The sequence below is a fragment of the Aotus nancymaae genome, unplaced genomic scaffold (genome assembly GCF_030222135.1).
Source record: "Aotus nancymaae isolate 86718 unplaced genomic scaffold, 86718_ANA_hifiasm-v0.15.2.pri h1tg000029l, whole genome shotgun sequence".
Taxonomy (NCBI): domain Eukaryota; kingdom Metazoa; phylum Chordata; class Mammalia; order Primates; family Aotidae; genus Aotus; species Aotus nancymaae.
Genome location: NW_026988442.1, coordinates 16,599,485 through 16,622,635, shown reverse-complemented (window position 1 = coordinate 16,622,635; position 23,151 = coordinate 16,599,485). Strand labels below are relative to the sequence as shown.

Genomic DNA, 23,151 nt, shown 5'->3' with positions numbered 1-23,151 from the left:
CTTACTTTCTTTTTTTTTTGTTTTATGTTTTGTTTTATTTTCTTTGAGATGAAGTCTCACTCTCTTCCCCAGGCTGGAGTGCAGTGGCATAATCTCAGCTCACTGTAACCTCTACCTCTCAGGTTCAAGTGATTTTCATGCCTCAGCCTGCTGAGTATCTGGGACTACAGGCACACACCATCACACCTGGCTAATTTTTATATTTTTAGTAGAGACAGGGTTTCACCACGTTGGCCAGGCTGATCTTGAACTCCTGGCCTCAAGCAATCCACCTGCCTCAGCCTCCCAAAGTGCTGGGATTACAGGTGTGAGCAACCACACCTGGCCCCCTTGCTCATTTTCTTAATTTCACTGCCCAAAACCACACCCTGAGCCCATGGTTCTTAGATGCTCACTCCCCACCCCAGCCAGGAGCTTAGCAAGCAGCACTACAGTCAAATCCAAAGGTCTAGAGTTAGAGATCCAGGTTTGAATCTTGGCTCTGCCACTTGACTGCCATGTGATTGGGGTGAATCACTTTGAGTTTTGGGGCTCCATTTCCTACTTATCCCTGTCTTGGGGGTTCATTGGAAGAATCAGATAAAGTACTATATGCATCACAGGCCACATACTGTTAACTCCTAGTAGTATGGGATTGTCAGAGTGCCAGGCCCTTTTCATCCTTAGCTCATTTAATCCTCTGTGGCTCTGGGAGGGAAGTAATGTTACTGCCCTATTTTACTGATGAAACTGTAGTGGTAATGGCAATAGTGGCAGTAGTTGCTCATCAGTATGTTGCCCGCTCCTGGACTCCCAGGCTGTGTGTGGTGCCCCGTCATTTCAATGTCTGCCCCTCTGCGTCTCCCCCGGACCCTTAGCTCCTTGAGGGTCTGGCTGTGTCTGATTCATCCCTGTGTTCCTAGCACATGGTTAGTGCCCCCCCGCCAAAATGGTATGGCTGGTACTGAGCCCCCCAGCACTAACCTTCCTGGGTTGTGACTGTCCCCATGTCCCTAGGAGGATAGTGCGGACTTGAAGTGCCAGCTGCACTTTGCAAAGGAGGAGTCGGCCCTCATGTGCAAGAAGCTCACTAAGCTGGCCAAGGAGAATGACAGCATGAAGGAGGAGCTGCTGAAGTACCGCTCACTCTACGGGGACCTGGACAGCGCACTATCAGCCGAGGAGCTGGCCGATGCCCCCCACTCGCGGGAGACCGAGCTGAAGGTGCACCTGAAGCTGGTGGAGGAGGAGGCCAACCTGCTGAGCCGCCGCATTGTGGAGCTGGAGGTGGAGAACCGAGGCCTGCGGGCTGAGATGGACGACATGAAGGATCACGGAGGTGGCTGTGGGGGACCTGAGGCACGCCTGGCCTTCTCCACACTGGGTAGCGGCGAGTGCGGGGAGAGCTTAGCGGAGCTGCGGCGACACCTGCAGTTCGTGGAAGAGGAGGCCGAGCTGCTGCGGCGCTCCTCCGCCGAGCTCGAGGACCAGAACAAGCTGCTGCTGAATGAGCTGGCCAAGTTCCGCTCGGAGCACGAGCTGGACGTGGCGCTCTCAGAGGACAGCTGCTCCGTGCTCAGTGAGCCCTCGCAGGAGGAGCTGGCGGCCGCCAAGCTGCAGATCGGCGAGCTCAGTGGCAAGGTCAAGAAGCTGCAGTACGAGAACCGTGTGCTCCTGTCCAACCTCCAGCGCTGCGACCTCGCCTCCTGCCAGAGTACACGGCCCATGCTGGAGACGGACGCCGAGGCCGGAGACTCTGCCCAGTGTGTGCCTGCTCCCCTGGGCGAGACACACGAGTCCCATGTGGCCCGACTCTGCAGAGCCAGGGAGGCCGAGGCACTGCCTGGGCTGAGGGAGCAGGCTTCCCTGGTCAGTAAGGCCATCGATGTCCTGGTGGCTGATGCCAACGGCTTCTCAGCTGGCCTCCGGCTGTGTCTGGACAATGAGTGTGCTGACTTCCGGCTGCACGAGGCCCCCGACAACAGCGAGGGCCCCAGGGACACCAAGCTTATCCATGCCATCCTGGTGCGCCTGAGTGTGCTACAGCAGGAGCTGAACGCCTTCACACGGAAGGCAGACACAGTCCTCGGGGGCTCTGTCAAGGAGCAGCAGGAGTCCTTCTCATCACTGCCCTCCTTGGGCTCCCAGGGGCTCTCCAAGGAGATTCTTCTGGCAAAAGACCTTGGCCCAGACTTTCAGGTAAGGTGTCTCATGCACAGATCTTATTATTTATTTTTTGTTTGCTTTTGTTTTTCTTTAGACAGGGTCTCTCCCTGCTGCCCAGGCTAAAGTGCAGTGGTGCAATCTCAGCTCACTGCAGCCTTGACATCCTGGGCTCAAGCCATTCTCCTTCTTCACCCTCTTGAGTATCTGGGACCACAAGTGAGCACCACCACACCTAGCTAATTTTTATTTTTTATTTTTATTTATTTATTTTTTTTGAGATGGAGTTTCACTCTTGTTGCCCAGGCTGGAGTGCAATGGCATGACCTTGGCTCACTGCAACCTCCACCTCCTGGGTTCAAGCTATTCTCCTGCCTCAGCCTACTGAGTAGCTGGGATTACAGGTATACGCCACCACGCCTGGCAAATTTTGTATTTTTTAGTAGAGACAGGGTTTCACCATTGGCCAGGCTGGTCTTGAACTCCTGACCTCAGGTGATCCAGCCGCCTCTGCCTCCTGAAGTGCTGGGATTATAGACGTGAGGCACTGCACCTAGCTTTTTTTTGGAGATCTCGCTCTGTCACCCAGGCTGGAGTGCAGTGGTGCAATCTTGGCTCACTGCCATCTCTGCCTCCCGAGTTCAAGCAGTCCTCCTGCCTCAGCTTCCCAAGTAACCAGGATTACAGGCCCCTTCTACCATGCCTAGCTAACTTTTGGTATTTTTAGTAGAGATGGGGTTTCACCATGTTGGCCAGGCTGGTCTCAAACTCCTGACCTCAAATGATCCAAATGCCTTTGCCTCCCAAATTCTGGGATTACAGGCGTGAGCCACCGTACCTGGCCATAATTTTAAAATTTTTTTTGTAGAGATGGGATCTTGCCACGTTGCCTAGGCTGGTCTTGAACTCCTGAGCTCAAGTGATCCACCGGCCTCAGCCTCCCAAAGTGTTAGGACTATAGGTGTGAGCCTCTGTGCCCGGCCTAATAGCCACATTTTAAATGTTCAGTATTTGTGTGTGTCTAATGGAGTGGATCTAGAATATTTCATCTAAATCCTTCTCTACATGTACTATCACATATTTGTTTTTCCACACAGATTGTTTTATATCTACTGTTACTATACAACTTATTTTTTACACAGTGTATCAGTTTGTTCATTATGATGCCTTGTTTGTTGTTCACACACTTTTTGTGCTCACTGCTGAAGGTGTCATGACAAGCAAAAACAGATATGATTCCCCGTCTCACGGCCCTTATTATCTAGTGGGGCAGAGTCACCCAAAATATCATGCCAGTGAATGTGCATTTATAAACTGAGAGAGGAATCTAAAGGAAAGGTACATGGTTTTACGAACAAGGAACTTGGCCTAGACCCTATGCTGAGGAAAGGCCTCTGATCTGACCAGAGGTCAGAGGGATGGATGGCTGGGGGAACAGTGTTTTCTGCAGAGGAAAAGAGCCTGTGCAAAGGCACAGCTCAGATCAGAGGCGGAAGGAGTGTGGTGTGTCCAGGGCACTGAGTGAAGAGACACCGTGAAGCTGCCCTGCACTGAGCATGGGAGAGGTTTGATCTTCATCCTCAGAGCAATGGCAGGGAGTTTTTCATTTCCAGGGAAAGAGAGAGATTTAGCACTTTCTTTTTAACAACTGTACAGTGGATATGTGCCACAATTTCTTTAACTCATGCCCTGTTGATCTGGCTTCATCTTGCTTTTTTAGGCAAGCAGACTCCCTTTTTTTTTTTATTTTTGAGACGGAGTTTTGCTCTTGTTATCCAGGCTGGAGTCAATGGCGCGATCTCGGCTCACCGCAACCTCCACCTCCTGGGTTCAGGCAATTCTCCTGCCTCAGCCTCCTGAGTAGCTGGGATTACAGGCACGCACCACCATGCCCAGCTAATTTTTTTGTATTTTTAGTAGAGACGGGGTTTCACTGTGTTGACCAGGATGGTCTCGATCTCTTGACCTCGTGATCCACCTGCCTCAGCCTCCCAAAGTGCTGGGATTACAGGCGTGAGCCACCGCGCCCGGCTCAGACTGCCTTTTTAAAAAAAATTTATTTATTTTTTTTGAGGCAGAGTCTCACTCTGTCATTATGCTGGAGTACAGTGGCGCGCTCTCAACTCACTGCAACCTCCGCCTCCTGGGTTCAAGCGATTCTCCTGCCTCAACCTCCCGAGTAGCTGGGACTACACACGCACACCACCACACCCAGCTAATTTTTGTGTTTTTAATAGAGATGGAGTTTCACCATGTTGGCCAAGGTGGTCTGATCTCTTGACCTTGTGATCCACCTGCCTCAGCCTCCCAAAGTGCTGGGATTACAGGCATGAGCCACTGTGCCCGGCCTTTAAAAAATTTTTTTTTCTTTTTGTTTGTTTGTTTGTTTTGCTGCTCTCCTTGAGGATAAATTTAAAAAAAAAAAAAAACAGTCTTAGGCCAGGTGCGGTGGCTCATGCCTGTAATCCCAGCACTTTGGGAGGCCAAGGCGTGGGGATCACGAGGTCAAGAGATCGAGACCATCCTGGTCAACATGGTGAAACCCCATCTCTACTAAAAATACAAAGAATTAGCTGGGCATGGTGGCGCGTGCCTGTAATCCCAGCTACTCAGGAGGCTGAGGCAGGAAGAATTGCCTGAACCTAGGAGGGGGAGGTTGCGGTGAGCCGAGATCGTGCCATTGCACTCCAGCCTGGGTAACAAGAGCAAAACTCCGTCTCAAAAAGAAAAAGAAACAGTCTTGCTCTGTTGCCCAGGCTGGAGTGCAGTGGCATGATCATAGCTCGCTGCAGCCTCAAATTGTAGATGGAATTACAGGCATGCAGGCACGTGCCACTGTGTCCGTAGACTGCTCTGTATTATCTCCCTCTTGGTTCTTCTTGAAAGAGGAATGAACAGAGGTCACACATGTGATAGGACAGTTGGGGCTGACTGAGAAGGTTTGTGCACAAGACACACATTCACAGAATCGCTCCCCACTTACCTACTCATTCATCCTTTCAACATTCATTCATTGAATGACAGCAGTGCCCCCAGCCAGGGCTGGGTCTGAGCTACAGAGGTGAATCTGCCAGGGTCCAAGCCCTCAAGTGGGTGGTTCAAGCCTCTCATGGAGCCCAGAGGCCTGGGGTGGGTGTTTCTGGCACCTCTTGGGCCCCTCCCCATGGTGATCTTTGGTTTGTTCTGCCTGTACCTCTGGATGCAGTCACCTGACTTCAGGGACCTACCAGAATGGGAGCCCAGGATCCGAGAAGCCTTCCGCACTGGTGACTTGGACTCTAAGCCCGACCCCAGCCGGAGCTTCAGGCCTTACCGAGCTGAAGACAATGATTCCTATGCCTCTGAGGTGGGTCTAGACCTGAGCAAGCAGGGGATTGGGTAGGTGGAGAGTTACTGAGGCCTCTCAAAAGCAGAGTGATCCATATATCACTTAGCTGGTGAGGATATGAGTTTTGGCCATTCCATTTGGTTCCAAGCTTCCTGGCAGTCAGGGCAAGACAGGAAATAAGGAAGTTTGGGACATTCTCATGGCCTGATCCAAAAACTTATAAACTCATCTGCATAAATTGCTTTTTCCCCCCCGTGCGAAATTCCACTGAGAATTTGACAATTTATGTCACTTAATGGAACTACTCATTTATGTAGCAGGAAGGCAGCAGTCTAGAGTTGGGCAGTTTGAGTGTCAATTGTGGATCCACTCTATACTGGCTGTGAGATCTTGAAGAGGTCATTTTACCTCTCTGATTCTCAGTTTTCTCACCTGTGAAATGAAGGTGCCTCATAGAGTTGTTGAAAGGATTAAATACACAAAAAGCCATAGCTTGAGGCCTGGTCCACATTGGGTGAGGAAGAGGATGAGGAGGAGGATGATTATTATGATGATAACGACACATCTCTGGGACTCAGGGGACCTGAGTTCAAGTCTCAGTTCTACCAGTGTTGCTGGGTGACCTTCGACAGCTTTCCACCTTCTGGCTACAGCTTCCCCATCTGTAACATGCGAGGGTTAGAGTGAATGGTAGCTATTGAATTGCTAGGATTCTTTGATCCTTGGGAAATTCTGGGTAGTTCTGAGCCCTTCTAAGCCTACTGAGCTTCTCCTTGTTTTTCATAATGAGCCTGAAGCAGGAAAAGCTTCCTACAGAGTGGGTGGGGTATCCCTGAAACCCCGAACCATGCAGAGTCCTGTGTATTCTCCAGCCTGAGCACATTACTGAGCATCCCTTGGAAGATAACTCAGTGGTCCCAGGAAGGCCAGCCCATGACTATGTAGGAAGGAGAAGCTCGCTTGAAGCTGATGGATCAGACTCTCTAAGTGAGCTTCCTAGAAGCCATGGCAAAAAGAGAAAAAACTGAGATAACTTAGTTCTCATTTTCTAAGAAAAGGAAATAGGCCTATTCTTTTTTTTTTTTTTTTAGACTAAGTCTTGCTGTGTTGCCCAGTCTGGAGTGCAGTGTGCAGTGGTGCAATCTTGGCTCACTGTAACCTCCACCTCCTAAGTTCAAGCGAATCTCATGCCTTAGCCCTCCTGATTAGGTGGGACTATAGGTGTACGCCATCATGCCCAGCTAATTTTTGTTCTTTTAGTAGAGACCAGGTTTTGCCATGTTGCCCAGGCTGGTCTCAAACTCCTAGGCTCAAGTGATCCTCCCACCTCAGCCTCCCAAAGAGCTGGGCTGAGAGGCATGAGCCACCACACCCTGCCAGGAAATAGGCCTATTCTATAGGCTTACCTGTAGAGAAAATAATTTCCTATACACATTCAGTTATTTGTTTCATTCAGCCACTCTATTGAGCAGTGACAATTGCCCAACACTGTTGAACACTGAGTTCAAAGAGGATACCAGAGGCAGCAGACAGTATGTAGCTGTGCAAAAATGTTTAGTGCAAAGCAGATATAGAAGATATACCTCAGGTCACTATGCCTTCCACTGCCAAATCATCATATTATTGACCATATAATGAATGTTTACTTTCACAGAGGGACATTTGCCATACCTATGAAGCTTTTATGTAGGAGTTCTGCAGACAGTCATGGTGACTCACACCTGTAATTTCAGCACTTTGAGAGACTGAGGTGGGCAGATTGCTTGAGCCTAGGAGTTCGAGATGAGCCTGGGAAACATGGCAAAACCCCATCTCTACAAAAAGTATATAAAAATTAGCCAGACGTGGAGGTGCACACCTGTAGTCCCAGCTACTCAGGAGGCTGAGGTGGGAAGATTGCTTGAGCCTGGGAGGTCGAGGCTGCAGTGAGCCATCATCGCTCCAGCCTGGGTAACAGAATGAGATCCTGTCTCAGAAAAAGAAAAAAAAAACAAGTTGGGACAGACATTCCCCTTCTTTTTTTCCCTTGCTTAATGTGACAGTGTACACATTTCTCTGTTACTAGAAGTGCTTTTAAAAATTTTGGCCAGGCGCAGTGGCTCACGCCTGTAATCCCAGCACTTTGGGAGGCCAAGACAGGCAGATCACCTGAGGTCAAGAGTTTGAGATCAGCCTCACCGACATGGTGAAACCCCGTTTCTACTAAAATTACAAAAATTACCCACACATGGTAGTACATACCTGTAGTCCCGGCTACTTGGGAGGCTGAGACAGGAGAATCGCTTGAACCTGAGGCAGAGGTTGCAGTGAGCTGAGATTACACCACTGCACTCCAGACTGGGTGACAGAGCAGGACTCCATCTCAAAAAAAAAAACAAAAAACAAAAAATTATTGAGGTATAATATACGCAGAGAAAAGTGCTCATCTTGTAAGTTGGCGGCTCAGTTACTTCTTACAAACTAAATGCTACTATGTCGTCAACACTCAGATCAATAACACAGCATAACCTGCCCCCAGAATTCCCTATACTCTCTTCTAGTAACCATCCGACTTCTAACAGAATAGATCAGTTTTGCCTGCTTAGCTACAAATATTTTTAAACACAATTTCCCCAAAAACTATAGTTTTATTACATTTTTAAAAAGATCCTATAGTTTTTGTAAACAATAAATAACTATAACAAAACCCCTAAGCAGCATTGCATAAAGATATAAAGAAGGAAGTCGGCTGGGTGCAGTGGCTCATGCCTGTAATCCCAGCACTTTGGGAGGCCAGGGCAGGTGGATCAACTGAGGTCAGGAGTTTGAGACCACCCTGGCCAACAACATGGTGAAACCCCTGTCTCTACTAAAAGAACAAAAAATTAGCCATGCGTGGTGGTGGGCTCCTGTAATCTCATCTACTTGGGAGGCTGAGTCAGGAGAATCGCTGGAACCTGGGAGGCAGAGGTTGCAGTGAGCCAAGATTGCACCATTGTGCTTCAGCCTGGTCAACAAGAGCGAAACTCTGTTGCAAAATGAAAGAAATAAAGAAAGGAAGGAAGGGAGGGAGGGAGGGAAAGAAAGAAAGAAGGACGTCAAGATCGGAGGTCTGAACGTCGTCACATAATTCCCACTGTTTACATTTAGTGTGTGTGTCCACGTTCTTTACATATTTTTCTATGGAGGTCTATAGCTTTTTTGGTTTTGTTTTTTAACTTTCTGTTGAAGTATAACATAATAACATACATACTATAAAGGACATCATCCTTAAGGGTACCACTGAATGGATTGTTACATATGTATAGATCCATTAAACATCTTTTAATTCCCATCATTTAGTATCTAAGTTGTTTCCTAAATGTTGCAATTATAAACAATGAAACAATGAACATCTTTTTGAATCAAACTTAGTAATTCAGTTTTCCCAGTACATTATTAAGATAAATTTCAAAGAGAAAAGATCAACTTCTAGTGGTAATGAAAGCTGGATTTGATATGTACTATTTCATTTAATTGCATGATGACCCTCTGAGGTGGGGACAGTCATTGTGCCTGATTTGTACTTGGACAGCTTGGGTCCAACTTCCCATTGTTCCCCTACCACTGTCATCCTCAGATCACAATTTCTATCCACTTCTTCCTCTCTCTCCCTCCTCATTATCTGTGTCCCTGTCTGCACTGCAGATCAAGGAGCTGCAGCTGGTGCTGGCTGAGGCCCACGACAGCCTCCGGGGTTTGCAAGAGCAGCTCTCCCAGGAGCGGCAGCTACGAAAGGAGGAGGCCGACAATTTCAACCAGAAAATGGTCCAGGTGCGTGGTGCCCAGTGCTTTCCAGGCACCTATCCCTACAGCCTCTCTGAGCTGGAGGCAGAGGCCTTGAGCATCTGTGGGCCCTCCAAAATCAAGAATGTCAGGCGAGTAGGCGCAGTGGCTCACACCTGTAATCCCAACACTTTGGGAGGCCAAGGCAGGTGGATCACTTGAGGCCAGGAGTTTGAAACCAGCATAGCCAACATGGTGAATCCCGATCTCTACTAAAAATACAAAAATTAACCAGGTATGATGGTGCATGCCTGTAATCCCAGCTACTCGGGAGGCTGAGGCAGGAAAATCGATTGAACCTGGGAGGCAGTGGTTGCAGTGAGCCAAGAACACACCATCGCACTCCAGCCTGGGCAAGAGAGTGATCTCAAAACAAACAAAAAAAGAATGTCAGGGGAAACCTGAGTTCAGCCCCTGTGCCCTGCTGGGGTGTTACTGTACTTGCAATTGTACATTAGCTGTGTGACAGGGCTGTCATTGGCTGCCTGTGGGACCTGGGGCCAGTCCTGTTTTCTCCCAGGACCTCAGTCTCCCATTTATGAAATGGTGCCCTCATCAGGCCTGGCTCCTAATCCAGATAATAGTTCTGGAATAACATTTGTTAAGCCCTTACTGTATGCTGGCCCCATACAATGCACTTTCCACCCATTATGTCCTTTAATCTTCGTGCCCTCCCTTATCACCATTTTATGGATGAGGAAACTGATGCCCAGAGAGCCGGAGTGCTCTGCCCAAGGTTGCACACCCAGAGCTCAGCGGGGCTGGGCCTCTAATCCAGGTCCCTCTGTTAGCCATGACACTGCATTGCTTCCGAGGGTGGTGCATAGTCATCAGCCGTCCTCAACCCTGGCACACCTTCTGCTCTCTATGTGTCACCCATCCCTACTATCAAGGTTCACCCTCACCAGTTCCTCATTGAACATGAAAGTTCATGTGAGACATTTGGTGCCCAGGAGGTGCTCAGTATATGATGTCATGGTTTTTTTAGTCAGAGCCAGGGTCAAATCCCAACTCCTTCACTGATGTGTCACTGTGGCTCCGGTAGCAAAGAGCAGTGCTCATCTGAATAGATTGCACCACACATGGTGGGATCCCTGGCAAGAATCACCCACAGACGCCACCCAGACTCTCCTCCCTGCCCCTGTTCAGGGGCCTGGAAATGGGGCGGGGGAGAGGGCAAGGTCCTGGGGTTGCTCAAGCTCTTGTCCCCCGCAGCTGAAGGAGGACCAGCAGAGGGCGCTCCTGAGGCGGGAGTTTGAGCTGCAGAGTCTGAGCCTCCAGCGGAGGCTGGAGCAGAAATTCTGGAGCCAGGAGAAGAACATGCTGGTGCAGGAGTCCCAGCAGTTCAAGCACAACTTCCTGCTGCTCTTCATGAAGCTCAGGTGGTTCCTCAAGCGCTGGCGGCAGGGCAAGGTTTTGCCCAGTGAAGGGGATGACTTCCTTGAGGTAAGATTGGGCCTGGGACTGGGACATGTGGGCTGTGGAGAGAGGGACAAGGAAGGGACACCCAGCTGGTATTGACACAGCTCCTAGGCTCCCATACCTGCCATCACCTTGCAGGCTTCTTTCCCTGCATTCGTTGGTCTTTACTGGGCATTAGAGGGTGCTTGCTGGGGATACCATGAGGAAGATGACAAGCTTGGTCCTGGCCCCAACAGGAGAAAGGATCCTTGGGGCTGGCAGGTCTTTAACACAGTCCTCGGCAGCCACGGTATCGAGGTGAATGTCGTAATCCAGTTTTGTTGTTGTAGTATCAGGTACAAGTATACATTTATATTTAGTGCCCTGGGAGGCTCCCATGTGCCCCTTCCTAGAATTTTTTTTTTTTTTGAGACAGAATTCTCACTCTGTTGCCCAGGCTGGAGTGCAGTGGCACTATCTCAGGTCACTGAAACCTCTGCCTCCAGGATTCAAGCAATTCTCTTGCCTCATTCTCCTGAGTAGTTGGGATTACAGGCACATGCCACCACGCCCAGCTCATTTTTGTATTTTCAGTAGAGACAGGGTTTCTCCACATTGGCCAGGCTGGTTTTGAATTCCTGACTTCAAGTGATCTGCCCGCCTCGGCCTTCCAAAGTGCTGGGATTACAGGCATGAGCCACCATGCCAGGCTGAAAGATATGTTTATTTAACTAAAGGCAGTAGGCTGGCTTAAAAACTCTGGTGATAGTACAGTAGTTTTAGGATGTGGCAGGAAACGGGGGGTGGAGCTTTGAGAATGTATGAAGCTTGGAAGGGACCCACCTGGCCCATTCATGCCCCAGTCTGTGCAGGACCCTTTGCTGTTCAGAGCCCCTGCCTCCTGTCATCAGCACAGCAGCGGGGTGGAGAAGGGGACTTGGAAGGATGTCAGACCTTGGTCACACTCATCTTAGTTGACATTGCTCACTTTGGCCTTGTCCTTCTGGGTTCAGGTGCCTCGAGTCTAGCCCAGGCTTGGTCCTCCTCTGGTCCAAGCTACTGTGTGCAGGCCCCTTTCCAGAGGCAGTACGGACCATTGGCATGCCTCAAGTTGCCACATACACCATCAGGGGTACCCCAGAGGAGCCCAGATGCCCCAGGGGCCAGGCATGACAGACCTGAGTGTGTAGTGAGACCCTGCATCACCCTATCTCAGTGGGGCTCATTCTCGCAGGCCACCAGCTCCTCCCCAGGGGCTCATGGGAGAGTCTCTATCACCATTCCATGGGCCCATACCCTGCTTCCCTGGACCTGCTTCCCTGGCCCTGCAGTGCCTGACACAGAGGCACCCATGGGAGAGGAAGCTCAAGGGCCCAGCAGGGCTGCCCTGGGAGCATCTGCCTCGGGCCTCCTGTCTGGTGTCTCTTCTGTGATGTTTGGAAACAGGAGCCCTCCCAGCTGTTTGGAAGCCTCACAGGCCTCTGGATGAAGCTCAGCTTAAGCGAGTGACCTGCAGGCCACACAGTCTATGTTTTAAGTCAGTTTGTCTCAGACAAACCCTCCACATTTGGTGAAAACCTTTCTAGTCATTTCCATATCCTAGAGTGAAAAAGAGAAACGTACTTTAGGAAAAAAGAAAATAGGGTGTAAACATAGAAAATGGGCCAGGTGCGGTGGCTTACACTTGTAATCTCAGCACTTTGGGAGGCTAAGGTGGGCAGATCTCTTGAGGTCAGGAGTTCGAGACCAGCCTGGCCAACATGGTGAAACCCTGTCTCTACTAAAAATACAAAAATTAGCTGGCAGTGGTGGTGTGCACCAGTAGTCCCAGCTACTCGGGAGCCTGAGGCAGGAGAATCACTTGAACCCTGGAGGCAGAGGTTGCAGTGAGCCAAGATCATGCCTTTGTACTCCAGCCTGGTGACATAGTAAGATTCTATCTTAAAAAAAAAAAAAGAGACACAAAAAATTACATAACAGGCTGGGTGCAGTGGCTCACGCCTATAATCCCAGCACTTTGGGAGGCTGAGGCGGGTGGATCACGAGGTCAAGAGATCGAGACCATCCTGGTCAACAAGGTGAAACCCTGTCTCTACTAAAAATACAAAAATTAGCTGGGCATGGTGGTGCATCCCTGTAGTCCCAGCTACTCGGAGGCTGAGGCAGGAGAATTGCCTGAACCCAGGAGGCGGAGGTTGCGGTGAGCCGAGATCGCGCCATTGCACTCCAGCCTGGGTAACAAGAGCGAAACTCCATCTCAAAAAAAAAAAAAAAAAAAAAATTACATAACATATATGCCTATAGTTAAGAAATATATACATTTACCAAAAATAGGCATGGTTAATAAGATATCAGTGTAATCATGCTGGGCACAGTAGCTTGCACCTAGAATCCCAGCATCTGGGGAGGCTGAGGCAGGAGGATTGCTTGAGCACAGAAGGTGGCTCGCTTCCTTTTGCTTTATTTCCATCCTGCACTAGGTCCCTGATCTCCTTGGCTGGCCCTGGACTCCTGCCCAGAATCCATCAGCAATAAATCCAACCCACACCCAGCAAGGTCCCTTCTGTCCACGCAAACCTTTGGTTGCCCTTATGTAGCATCGTGGGAGTGCTTGTGGCCTTTTCATTTCACCCACAGTGCCTGCCTTGGCCCAGCCTGTCAACATGGTTCTTTCAGAGTGACTGTCAGGGCTGCTTCCTGGTCTTTGGGGCAGAGTAGATGTCATGGGAGGCTAGGAGGGCCTGACTGTCCAGCCATGCTCCTCGGCCTACATGGTCCCCAAGGTTGAAATTAAAACTTGGGAAAACTTCCCACCCGCTGTTAAGCATGGTTTTTAACAAACAGGTGAACAGCATGAAGGAGCTGTACCTGTTGATGGAAGAAGAGGAGATAAATGCTCAGCATTCTGATAACAAGGCCTGCACAGGGGACAGCTGGACCCAGAACACGGTGCGTCCCCAGCCCCTTCCCTGTCCTGTTGTGTCCATTCATTCCTTTGGTCTGCTCAGTGATCAATTCCTGCTGCTTTCTCTGACTCCATCCCTGGACACTGGAGCTGCAGAGGGTTATTGCCTGGTCTTCCCAGGGCAGTGACAGAGTTCAGATGATGGACTGTGGGATCATAAGCAAGACAGCAATTAATTCTCTTTGGAGTATAAGGGACAGTATCACAGAGAAGGGGTCATGGTTGATGGGTTTTGAAGGTTGTATAGGAGTTTACCTAATAGAGAATGGGGGAAAGACTATTCTGGACCAAGAGAACTACGTGTGCAGAGGTGTGGCAAGGTATTCCAGTATTGAGTATGGCTTGGTATTGAGTATGGTGAGGGCAAGGACATCAGGCTAGGGTCATCTGAAGAGGGGCCTTGTGGTCTAGGGTCAGGAACCCTCAAATCAAGCCATAAGTCAGAGAGAGCAGTGGGGTCAGGATCCCAGGGTCACACACGGTGAGCTGGGGTAGGGATGGGAAATGAGGGCATGGGCCCAGGAGAGAAGATTTGGGATGGAGTTAGGCAAACTGAGGGTCTCCATGCATTAGACCCCACATCTGGCCTGCAGTGGATCAGAGAGGCAGATCCTGAGTGAGGAGAAAGACCCAAAGCTCAGACCCTGCTGAGCCTTGAAGAAGAAGCCAGATGATTCAGCTCAGACTTAGGCTGAGTAATGATTACTGTAACTGCAGGGTTTTGTTAGTGTCAGATTTGGGACTCATGTCAGCCTAGGAGGTAGCAGGGCTGGGCTTGTCCTTCCCATTTTATGGGTGAGATGACCTAGAGAGGTCGTGGGACTTGCCCGAGGCCTCGTAGAGTTGGAGCTGGACTTCTAGGTGAGTTTTCTGAGGCCAGGTTCCCCCCCTACCCCCCGGAGGCTCCTGACTCAGGCTTTGCCTCCTGCCTGCAGCCCAATGAGTACATCAAGACACTGGCTGACATGAAGGTGACGCTGAAGGAACTGTGCTGGCTGCTCCGGGATGAACGCCGTGGTCTGACGGAGCTTCAGCAACAGTTTGCCAAGGCCAAGGCTACCTGGGAGACAGAGCGGGCAGAGCTCAAGGGCCATACCACCCAGGTGAGCCCCCCACCTGTCAGAGGCCTCTCCCCTTGCCCTCAGCTAGGCCTTTAGCTGTCGGATCTGGGAGTAGGATGCCAAGGCCATGCTCCTAGAGGAATAAGAACCCCTTCGCTTGCCCAGAGAGGGCAAGAGACTTTCCTGAAGTCACACAGCAAGAGTATCAGAAATGGTGGGGAATGGGGCAGGGAAGGAAGGTGGGCGATTGACAAAGAGGCACGGGAGCATCACAGGCACCTCTGTTGCACCATGGGCTCACAGGTGAGGCCAGCGTGCTGCCTCACTGCCGGCTGTTCTCATCTGCTCCTTCCTTTCCTCATAAGCACTCCCTTAGCCCTACTGCCTGGCTCTGTTTTGCTCTCTCCACTCAAACTGGGGGCCTCCCCTCCCAGCTCCCCAGCATGCCCAAAGGAGCCTTAACCAGGAGCCCTGGGGGTTCAGTGTCTGTTGTGTGCTTGAGGGCTACTTGCTGCTCTCCTTTGGCCTGAAAAGTGAGAGGGTGGACTTCCTCCCACTCGGAGAGGATGATCTGACCCCACAGCTCGGGCTCCAGCTTCTTCCATCCAGCTTGCCCCTACTGCAAGCTGCCTTCCTGGGCATCACCAGCCCCTGGGAGGCAGACACTCCGATGGTCTCTGCTGGACAGATGACAAAAGTGGCACAGAGGAGTTAAATTTCTCTCCGAAGGTCACCCAGCTAATAAGTGGTGGACTGACCCTTGCTCCCTGAAACCTCTGACCTCTGGCTCCCTGTGACCCCAATTCTGCCTCCATTTTTTTTGTGTATGTTTTTTTTTTTGAGATGGAGTCTCACTCTGTTGCCCAGGCTGGAGAGCAGGGGTGCAATCTTGGCTGACTGCAACCTCCACCGCCCGGGTTCAAGTGATTCTCCTGCCTCAGCCCCCAAAGTAACTGGAATTACAGGTGGCATGCCACCACGCCCAGCTAATTTTTGTATTTTTAGTAGAGACAGGATTTCACCATGTTGGCCAGGCTAATTTTGAACTTCTGATCTTAAGTGATCCGCCTGCCTCACCCTCCCAAAGTGCTGGGAGTACAGGCATGAGCCACCGCACCCGGCCCCAATTCCACCTTCTTCCCACTGCTCACAGTCTCCTGGATACTTCCTGGGGCCACTACTCCCCACTCCTAATCCTCTCTGCAGATCTCTCAGCTCCCTCCATCTGCACGTTCCTCGGTGTCTGTTGCACCCACTGCCCCCATAGACCTGGGCATTTCAGGTGCTCTTCCCACCAAGAACCTGACCAGCCCACTGGGGATAAAAGGGGACATTGAGTCTAAAGGTTGCATATTCCCCTTCCTGCCACCCGGAGGTCAGGGGCCGAGAAGGCCATCTTGATGGAGTGACCACTGCACATGTGTTTGTGACTGTGTGCATGTGCCCGTGCAGGCCTGTGGGAGGCAAGGCGAGGCCCCCAGCTTGCTAGGAGGGGACGTAAAACATGTTCTCCATCAACCCAAACCCATACTGCTGGTAAGAGTTGATGGGATATCATAAGAAGCAATGACTAGGAACCGTCCCATGATGTCACTGTGTGACCAAATAACCCCTTTGAACCTCTCCCTCCTCTATAAAATATAGATACCTATAGTAATCTTGCAGAGTTTTCATGAGGATACTGACATCATTCCTGAAAAGCCCACGGCACAGAAGTTGGTTTATAGAAAGAGCTCTTCAGCCGGGCACAGTGGCTCATGCCTGTAATCCCAGTACTTTAGGAGGCTGATGTGGGTGGATCACCTGAGGTTTGGAGTTTGAGGCCAGCCTGGCCAACATGGAGAAACCCCATCTCTACTAAAAATACAAAAAATTAGCTGGGTGTGGTGGCACATGCCTGTAATCCCAGCTACTTGGGAGGCTGAGACAGGAGAATTGCTTGAATCCAGGAGGCAGAGGTTGCGGTGAGCCGAGATCATGCCATTGCACTCCAGCCTGGGCAACAAAAGCGAAACTTTGTCTCAAAACAAAACAAAAAAAAGAGCTCTTCAAACCCTTATTGCGTAGAGGGGTTAGGGGTTAGTTCTGAGTGAGGAGGACTAAGCTGGTTAGTCCCTGGTGAGGGGTCTTCTGAGGGGACCTGTCCCCTTTTCCCCTGCCGGCACCCAGGAGGGAAGGAGAGAGGAGGGCCGAGAGGAGGGCCGAGAGGAGTGGCCTCCTGGTGCCAGCCGCCCAGTCTGCTTCTTTCCCGCAGATGGAGCTGAAGGCAGGGAAGGGCGCCGGGGAGCGGGCAGGGCCCGACTGGAAGGCAGCCCTACAGAGGGAGCGTGAAGAGCAGCAGCACCTCCTGGCTGAGTCCTACAGCGCTGTCATGGAGCTAACGAGGCAGCTGCAGATCAGTGAGCGGAACTGGAGCCAGGAGAAGCTGCAGCTGGTGGAGCGGCTGCAGGGTGAGAAGCAGCAGGTGGAGCAGCAGTTGAAGGAGCTACAGAACCGCCTAAGCCAGGTGAGGCTCGCACCTGCCAGCTGCTTCCACCCACAAGGGAGAGTTGCTACAGAAATGATTCAGAAGCAGGATCTCCTTCAGCTATAGCTGGATCTAGGTGCTCATCCAGAGAGGTCTGGTGCAGTATCTCCTTCAGGTATAGCTGGATCCAGGCACTTAGAGAGTGCAGTGGGAACTAGATCTTTCTGTCTGCCTTAGTCTGTCAGGCCTGCTTTCCTCTGTGCTAGCTTTACTCTTAAACTAGCTGTTCCCAAATATGGCAACTGTCAGTTTCATGCTCATATCTTAGAGCTTAGCAATTACAGTGGATTGGCCAGATTTGAGTCATGTGCCCACCCCTGGAGCCTACTCAAACCCAGGAACCAAGAAGGAGGAACTAAGAGTGGTTCCCAAGGGAAAATTGTGAGTCCTTCAATCAAAAGAAGGAGGACGGGAAAAGCAATCATTGATCATCACTCCCCATTATAGTTCACTTCATGCAGCCAGCCACCACCTACCATATGCTGCTCTCCTGCACTCTTTATTTTGACTTTTCCCTTTCTTTCACTTTTATTTTTATTTACTTATTTATTTGAGACAGTCTCGCTCTGTCGCCCAGGCTGGAGTGCAGTACGCACTCTCGGCTCACTGCAGCCTCCGCCTCCCGGGTTCAAGCGATTAACGTGCCTCAGCCTCCTGAGTAGCTGGGATTACAGGTGTGTGTGACCTCACCCAGCCAATTTTTGTGTTTTTAGTAAAGAAAGGGTCTTACCACATTGGCCAGGCTGGTCTCAAACGCCTAGCCTCAAGTGATCCTCCCACCTCAGCCTCCCAAAATGCTGGGATTATAGGTGTGAGCCACCGCACCTGGCCTTACTTTTAATTTTGATTACATAAATCAGGACTTCATCTTTATATAAGGTCCAGTATTACAAAGGCATATTTCAGCACAATCCCTTTCTTGTCTTTTTTTTTTTGAGACGGAGTTTCACTCGTTACCCAGGCTGGAGTGCAATGGCGCGATCTCGGCTCATCGCAACCTCTGCCTCCTGGGTTCAAGCAATTCTCCTGCCTCAGCCTCCCGAGTAGCTGGTACTACAGGCGCGTACCACCATGCCCAGCTAATTTTTGTATTTTTAGTAGAGACGGGGTTTCACCATGTTGACCAGGATGGTCTCGATCTCTTGACCTGGTGATCCACCTGCCTCAGCCTCCCAAAGTGCTGGGATTATAGGTGTGAGCCACCGCTCCCAGCCCTCATGTCATTTTTTTCTTAATTAAATTTTTTTTTTAAGATTAGGTCTCACTATATGGATCAGGCTGAGATTGAGCTCCTGGTCTCAAGCCATCCTGCTACCTCAGCCTCCTGAGTAGCTGGGCCTTTCTTACTATTTAAATTTATATTTACAGGGGTTTGTTTTGTTTTTTAATCATTAATCAAATTGTAATGTAGATGTTATTTATACTTTGCCTCTTTCATGAAGATCTGTTCACAAAAGGGAATAGAGGCCTTCCTTGTTCAGTGTGACTGCTGCCTGGTGTTCCTAGTGTGGAGATGCTATGATTTGTTATCCACAGTGATGAAATCTAGATTGTTTCTGGTTTTTCATTATTAAAAGTTGTACCTAAAGCTGGATGTGGCAGAGTGTGCCTACAGACCCAGCTGCATGGGAGCCTGAGGTGGGAGGATTGCTTGAGCTCAGGAGATAGAGGCTGTAGTAAGCTGTGATCGTTCCACTGCACTCCAGCCTGGGCAACAGAGCAAGACTTTGTATCTAAAAACAGAAAAAAAAAATTCAAGTTGTGCCTCAGTGAACATCTCCACACATATATTTCTGCACATGCATGAATATTTCAGTAGGATAGATTCTTAGAGGTGAAATTGCTAAATTCAAGGGCATATGCCTTTATAGTTGACGGTAACTGCCAAGCTGCCTTCTGGAAAGGCTATGCCCGTGTATACTCCCACCAGCCACACAGTGAGAAGGACAAGAAGCCTCTTTTTGCTTTATCTTTGCCAGTTCTTGTGATTACCAGTCTTTGAAACGTCTGCCCAAGGTAGGGTGTGAAATGCTCTCATTGCTTTAATTTGCATTTCTCTGACTTCTACTGAAGGTTAGCATTTTTCATGAGCTTATTGATCTTACTATTTTCTTCTCCTAATGTTATTTTCAGTACTTCAGCAGCCCCGCAAGGTCACAATCATGAAACCCCTTTTTTAGATGAGGGAAAATGATTTACCCAAGGTCATAAAATGAGTAAAGGATAGGACCAGAATCTGGCAGAACTCCCAAATCTGGAAAGTTCCTGGTTCTGGGCCCTGCCCACTCTTCTGCAGGGACAGCAGTCCTTTGAGGTTCACACCTGCTAGGAGCCTGTGCTTGGGGAGTGCAGGATGGCAAGATGACTGACAAATCCCAGAACCAGCCAGGTTCCCATGGAAAGCAGGTCAGATGCATGCGTCTATTTGCACCATCAAATCAAATTCCTGTCTGTAAAAGAAGAATTCCTTCTTATTAACAACAAAATATTTCTAAAATGATTCTGAAATTATGAAGCAAGCTTTATGTCATTCCTGGGGGAACATATCAACCCACAGGTGGATCTTGTCAGCTCATCAGGGCACAGATTCCATGTCCTGATGTTTTCATATCAGGGACTTGCCAGCCCTCTAGCTCCAGCCTCTTGGGTCTCTCTGACATTCCTCTGCCTCCTGCACTTTAAACCAGATCCCCTAGCCGGGCACGGTGGCTTACACCTGTAATCCCAGCACTTTGGGAGACTGAGGTGGGCGAATCACAAGGTTAGGAGTTCAAGACCAGCTGGGCCAATATAGTGAAAACCTGCCTCTACTAAAAATAGAAAAATTAGCCCAGCATGGTGGCGCGTACCTGTGGTGCCAGCTACTTGGGAGGCTGAGGCAGGAGAATTGCTTGAACCTGGGAGGCGGAGGTTGCAGTGAGCCAAGATTGCGCCACTGCACTCCAGCCTGGGCAACAGAGACTCTGTCTCAAAAAAATAATAATAATAATAAATTTTTAAATAAAATAAACCAGATCCCCCAAAGCAGCATTCTTCTTTACACTGGACTGATTATTAAGCCAGCCTGGTGAAAGCAGCAGAGTGGCTGGTGGGAAAGAGCTTCTGACCAGGAATCCCCAATCTTTATACCTGGCTCCACCAGGTACAATCCCAGTCAAGTCACCTCTGATCTCTGGGCCTCATTTGTAAAATAAGGATGACCATACTTGACCTTCCTATCTTACAGGGCAGCTATGGAAATAAAGTGAGATAGCCACAAGATTCAAAGTGCTTCCTAGGCTCACTCCTGTCTGGGGTTTGGTTTGATTCTGTGGTCTACATCTGTCATTGCTGTTCACTGATGTTAGCATTATTTCCTTCCTTCCCTCCCTCCCTCCCTCCCTCTCTTCCTTCCTTCCTTCCTCTCTCCCTCCCTCTCTCCCTCCCTCCCTCCCTCCCTTCTTTCCTGCTTTCCTCCTTTCCTTTCTTTCTCTTCCTTTCTTCCTCCTTTCTTTTCTTATTTTGAGACGAGGTCTTGCTTAGTCACCCAGGCTGGAACGCAGTGGTGCCATCTCAGCTCACTGCAACCTCCGCCTCCCAGGCTCAAGTGATCCTCCCACCTCAGCCTCCCATGTAGCTGGGATGACAGGCACACTCTACCACACCTGGCTAACTTCTGTATTTTTTTGTAGAGATGGGTTTTCACCATGTTGCCCAGGCTGGTCTTAAACTGCTGGGCTCAAGTGATCCTCCCACCTTGGCCTCTCAAAGTTCTGGGATTACAGGTGTGAGCTGCCACACGTGGCCTAGTGTTATTTTCATTGTTGCCCTTAATACTGTTTGTCTCATGTTGGGTTCCTAGAAGCAAAGCCCTAAACATGGATTCAAGTACAAGTGAGGTGACCAACCCATGCTGGCTGGCCTGGGACTGCGGGCATCCCCAGGACTTTGACGTTTAAAATTAGAATAGTCTCAGTCATAGCCTCCTAGTTTTTTCAGAACTGAGGGTTCTAGGATGTGCGATTTTCAGTGCAAACACTGAGAAAGTCCTGGGCAAACCAAGATGCGTTAGTTACCCTGCGTGCAAGCGATTTGTTAACAGATGGAGCCAGCATGGGGAAGAAGAAACCATGCAAGATAAGCCTGCAGATGAAGTCTGCCCTTGGCCTTATCTCATGGCGTGCCCGGGGTGTAAACAGTAAATCACCCCGCAGTTTGATCTGTCTTAAGGTAAGGGGTCTGCCTTTTGGGCCAGTCTTTTGGAACCCTGGCTTTGTCCACCATTGACAGTGATTGGGTTCTGGTTGCCCAAGGCAATCCTCCAGAGAAGGTTGTAGTGCCACATGGCACAGATGGAGCCGCCAACAATGAGATGTGCTACACTGTTGTTACAATCATTCACTCATTCAGCTGCCCGACCTCTTAGTCTTGATGCTCTCATCTGTGAAATGGGAATAACCGTAGGAACACCTACCATACAGTTTCTGTGAGGATTAAATTAATGTGGCCAGGCGTAGTGGCTCACACCTGTAATCCCAGCACTTTAGGAGGCCAAGACAGGTGGATCACCTGAGTCAGGAGATTAAGACCAGCCTGGCCAAACATGGTGAAACCCCGTCTGTACTAAAAATACAAAAATTAGCTAGGCATGGTGGTGTGCACTTGTAGTCCCAGCTACTTGAGAGGCTGAGACAGGAGAATCACTTGAACCCAGGAGACAGAGGTTGCAGTGAGCCAAGATCACACCACTGTACTCCAGTCTGGGCAACAGAGTAAGACTCTGCCTCAAAAAAAAAAAAAAAATTAACTAATGTGTTTATAGGAGATGGGTTCCATCACAGGCCACCTGGAGGTGATAGAACTCCAAGAAGGGAGGGAACCAGAGGCCATCTCAAGGCCCACCAGGAAAGACTGCCGGGATCCATGAGTGATGACCACTGTGGATGGAGCAGCGGGGGTGCCTGGGTCTTATATTTGCCTCTCTGATGGGATATAGCTGCTGCTTAGCTAGTCTAGCTGTTCCGTGAATTGTACCATGAATTCACACAGTAATGGCTGTTACTATATTAGGTATAATGACATCTAGAAGGATGTCTGCAAGTAGTTCCTTTTATTATCATTTTCCAAATCCACCTAGTGGGTGGGAGGGGGCGCTCTGAGCTGCTACCCACTGAGATGGTGGCCCCTGGTCCATGATGTAGGTTCTGTGGGCTCCAGAGTGGAATCTGGGGAGTGGCCCTGCTTAGAGCGGGGTCCTGCTTACCAGCTTTGCCCATTACCGACCCACCCTCTCTGCCCTTGCCCAGCTGCAGAAAGCTGCTGACCCCTGGGTCCTGAAGCACTCAGAGCTGGAGAAACAGGACAACAGCTGGAAGGAGGTGAGTAGGGCAGCTGCTGCCATGTTCTCTTGGCTCCTGGCTACACCGGAAAGGTCCCTGCTTGTGGGGGACATGATAGGAAGTTGCTAACCCTGTCTCACAGGTCACACCCTTGCACCTTGGGCTCCTCAGCCCTGGGGTCTGTATCTCATAGTTCCTGCCTGTGGTTTGGAACTTGAGGAGGATTGAGCCTCTGCCAACTCCGAGGGAGAAACCCCAGGCCCATCTTGGTTTCACTTTTGCCCCTATGAAAAGCAGGGCCTCGAAATAGCTGTGTGATCTTGCATAAGTCAGTCTCCCTCTGAGCCCCAGTTGCCTCATTGGGAAATAAGAATCCCATGTTCTGCCTTAACCCATCCCTAGGTGTGGAGACCAATAAGGTCACATGGTTGAAGTTTGTCCATAAGCCTCAGGTGCACTGTCCATATAGCACCCGGTGAATAACCAAACAGTGAATGCCCTTCACATTGCCCCACTTCATCCTACGACAGCCTGAGGCAGTGGTCCATCAGTCAGGAGACTTGGTTGCAAATACATACCTATTCTGGGGAACTGAGACAGGAGAG

The 23,151-nt window shown here is 49.9% G+C and overlaps 1 protein-coding gene across 3 annotated transcripts in view; it reads left to right on the top strand.

Annotated features, from left to right (window-relative positions):
- MTCL2 (microtubule crosslinking factor 2) overlaps positions 1–23,151 on the top strand; it is a 93,337-nt gene that overhangs the window by 48,662 nt on the left and 21,524 nt on the right. For all 3 annotated transcript variants that reach the window (XR_010344539.1, XM_012455062.3, XM_064382401.1), the window contains exons 5-12: positions 997–2,178; positions 5,348–5,488; positions 9,137–9,262; positions 10,490–10,720; positions 13,520–13,624; positions 14,576–14,743; positions 16,956–17,207; positions 22,514–22,585. Coding sequence is in view for 2 of the 3 variants with exons in the window: in XM_012455062.3 (XP_012310485.2) it covers positions 997–2,178; positions 5,348–5,488; positions 9,137–9,262; positions 10,490–10,720; positions 13,520–13,624; positions 14,576–14,743; positions 16,956–17,207; positions 22,514–22,585 (2,277 nt within the window). In the remaining variant the exon portion in view is untranslated. The remainder of the gene's footprint in view (positions 1–996; positions 2,179–5,347; positions 5,489–9,136; positions 9,263–10,489; positions 10,721–13,519; positions 13,625–14,575; positions 14,744–16,955; positions 17,208–22,513; positions 22,586–23,151) is intronic.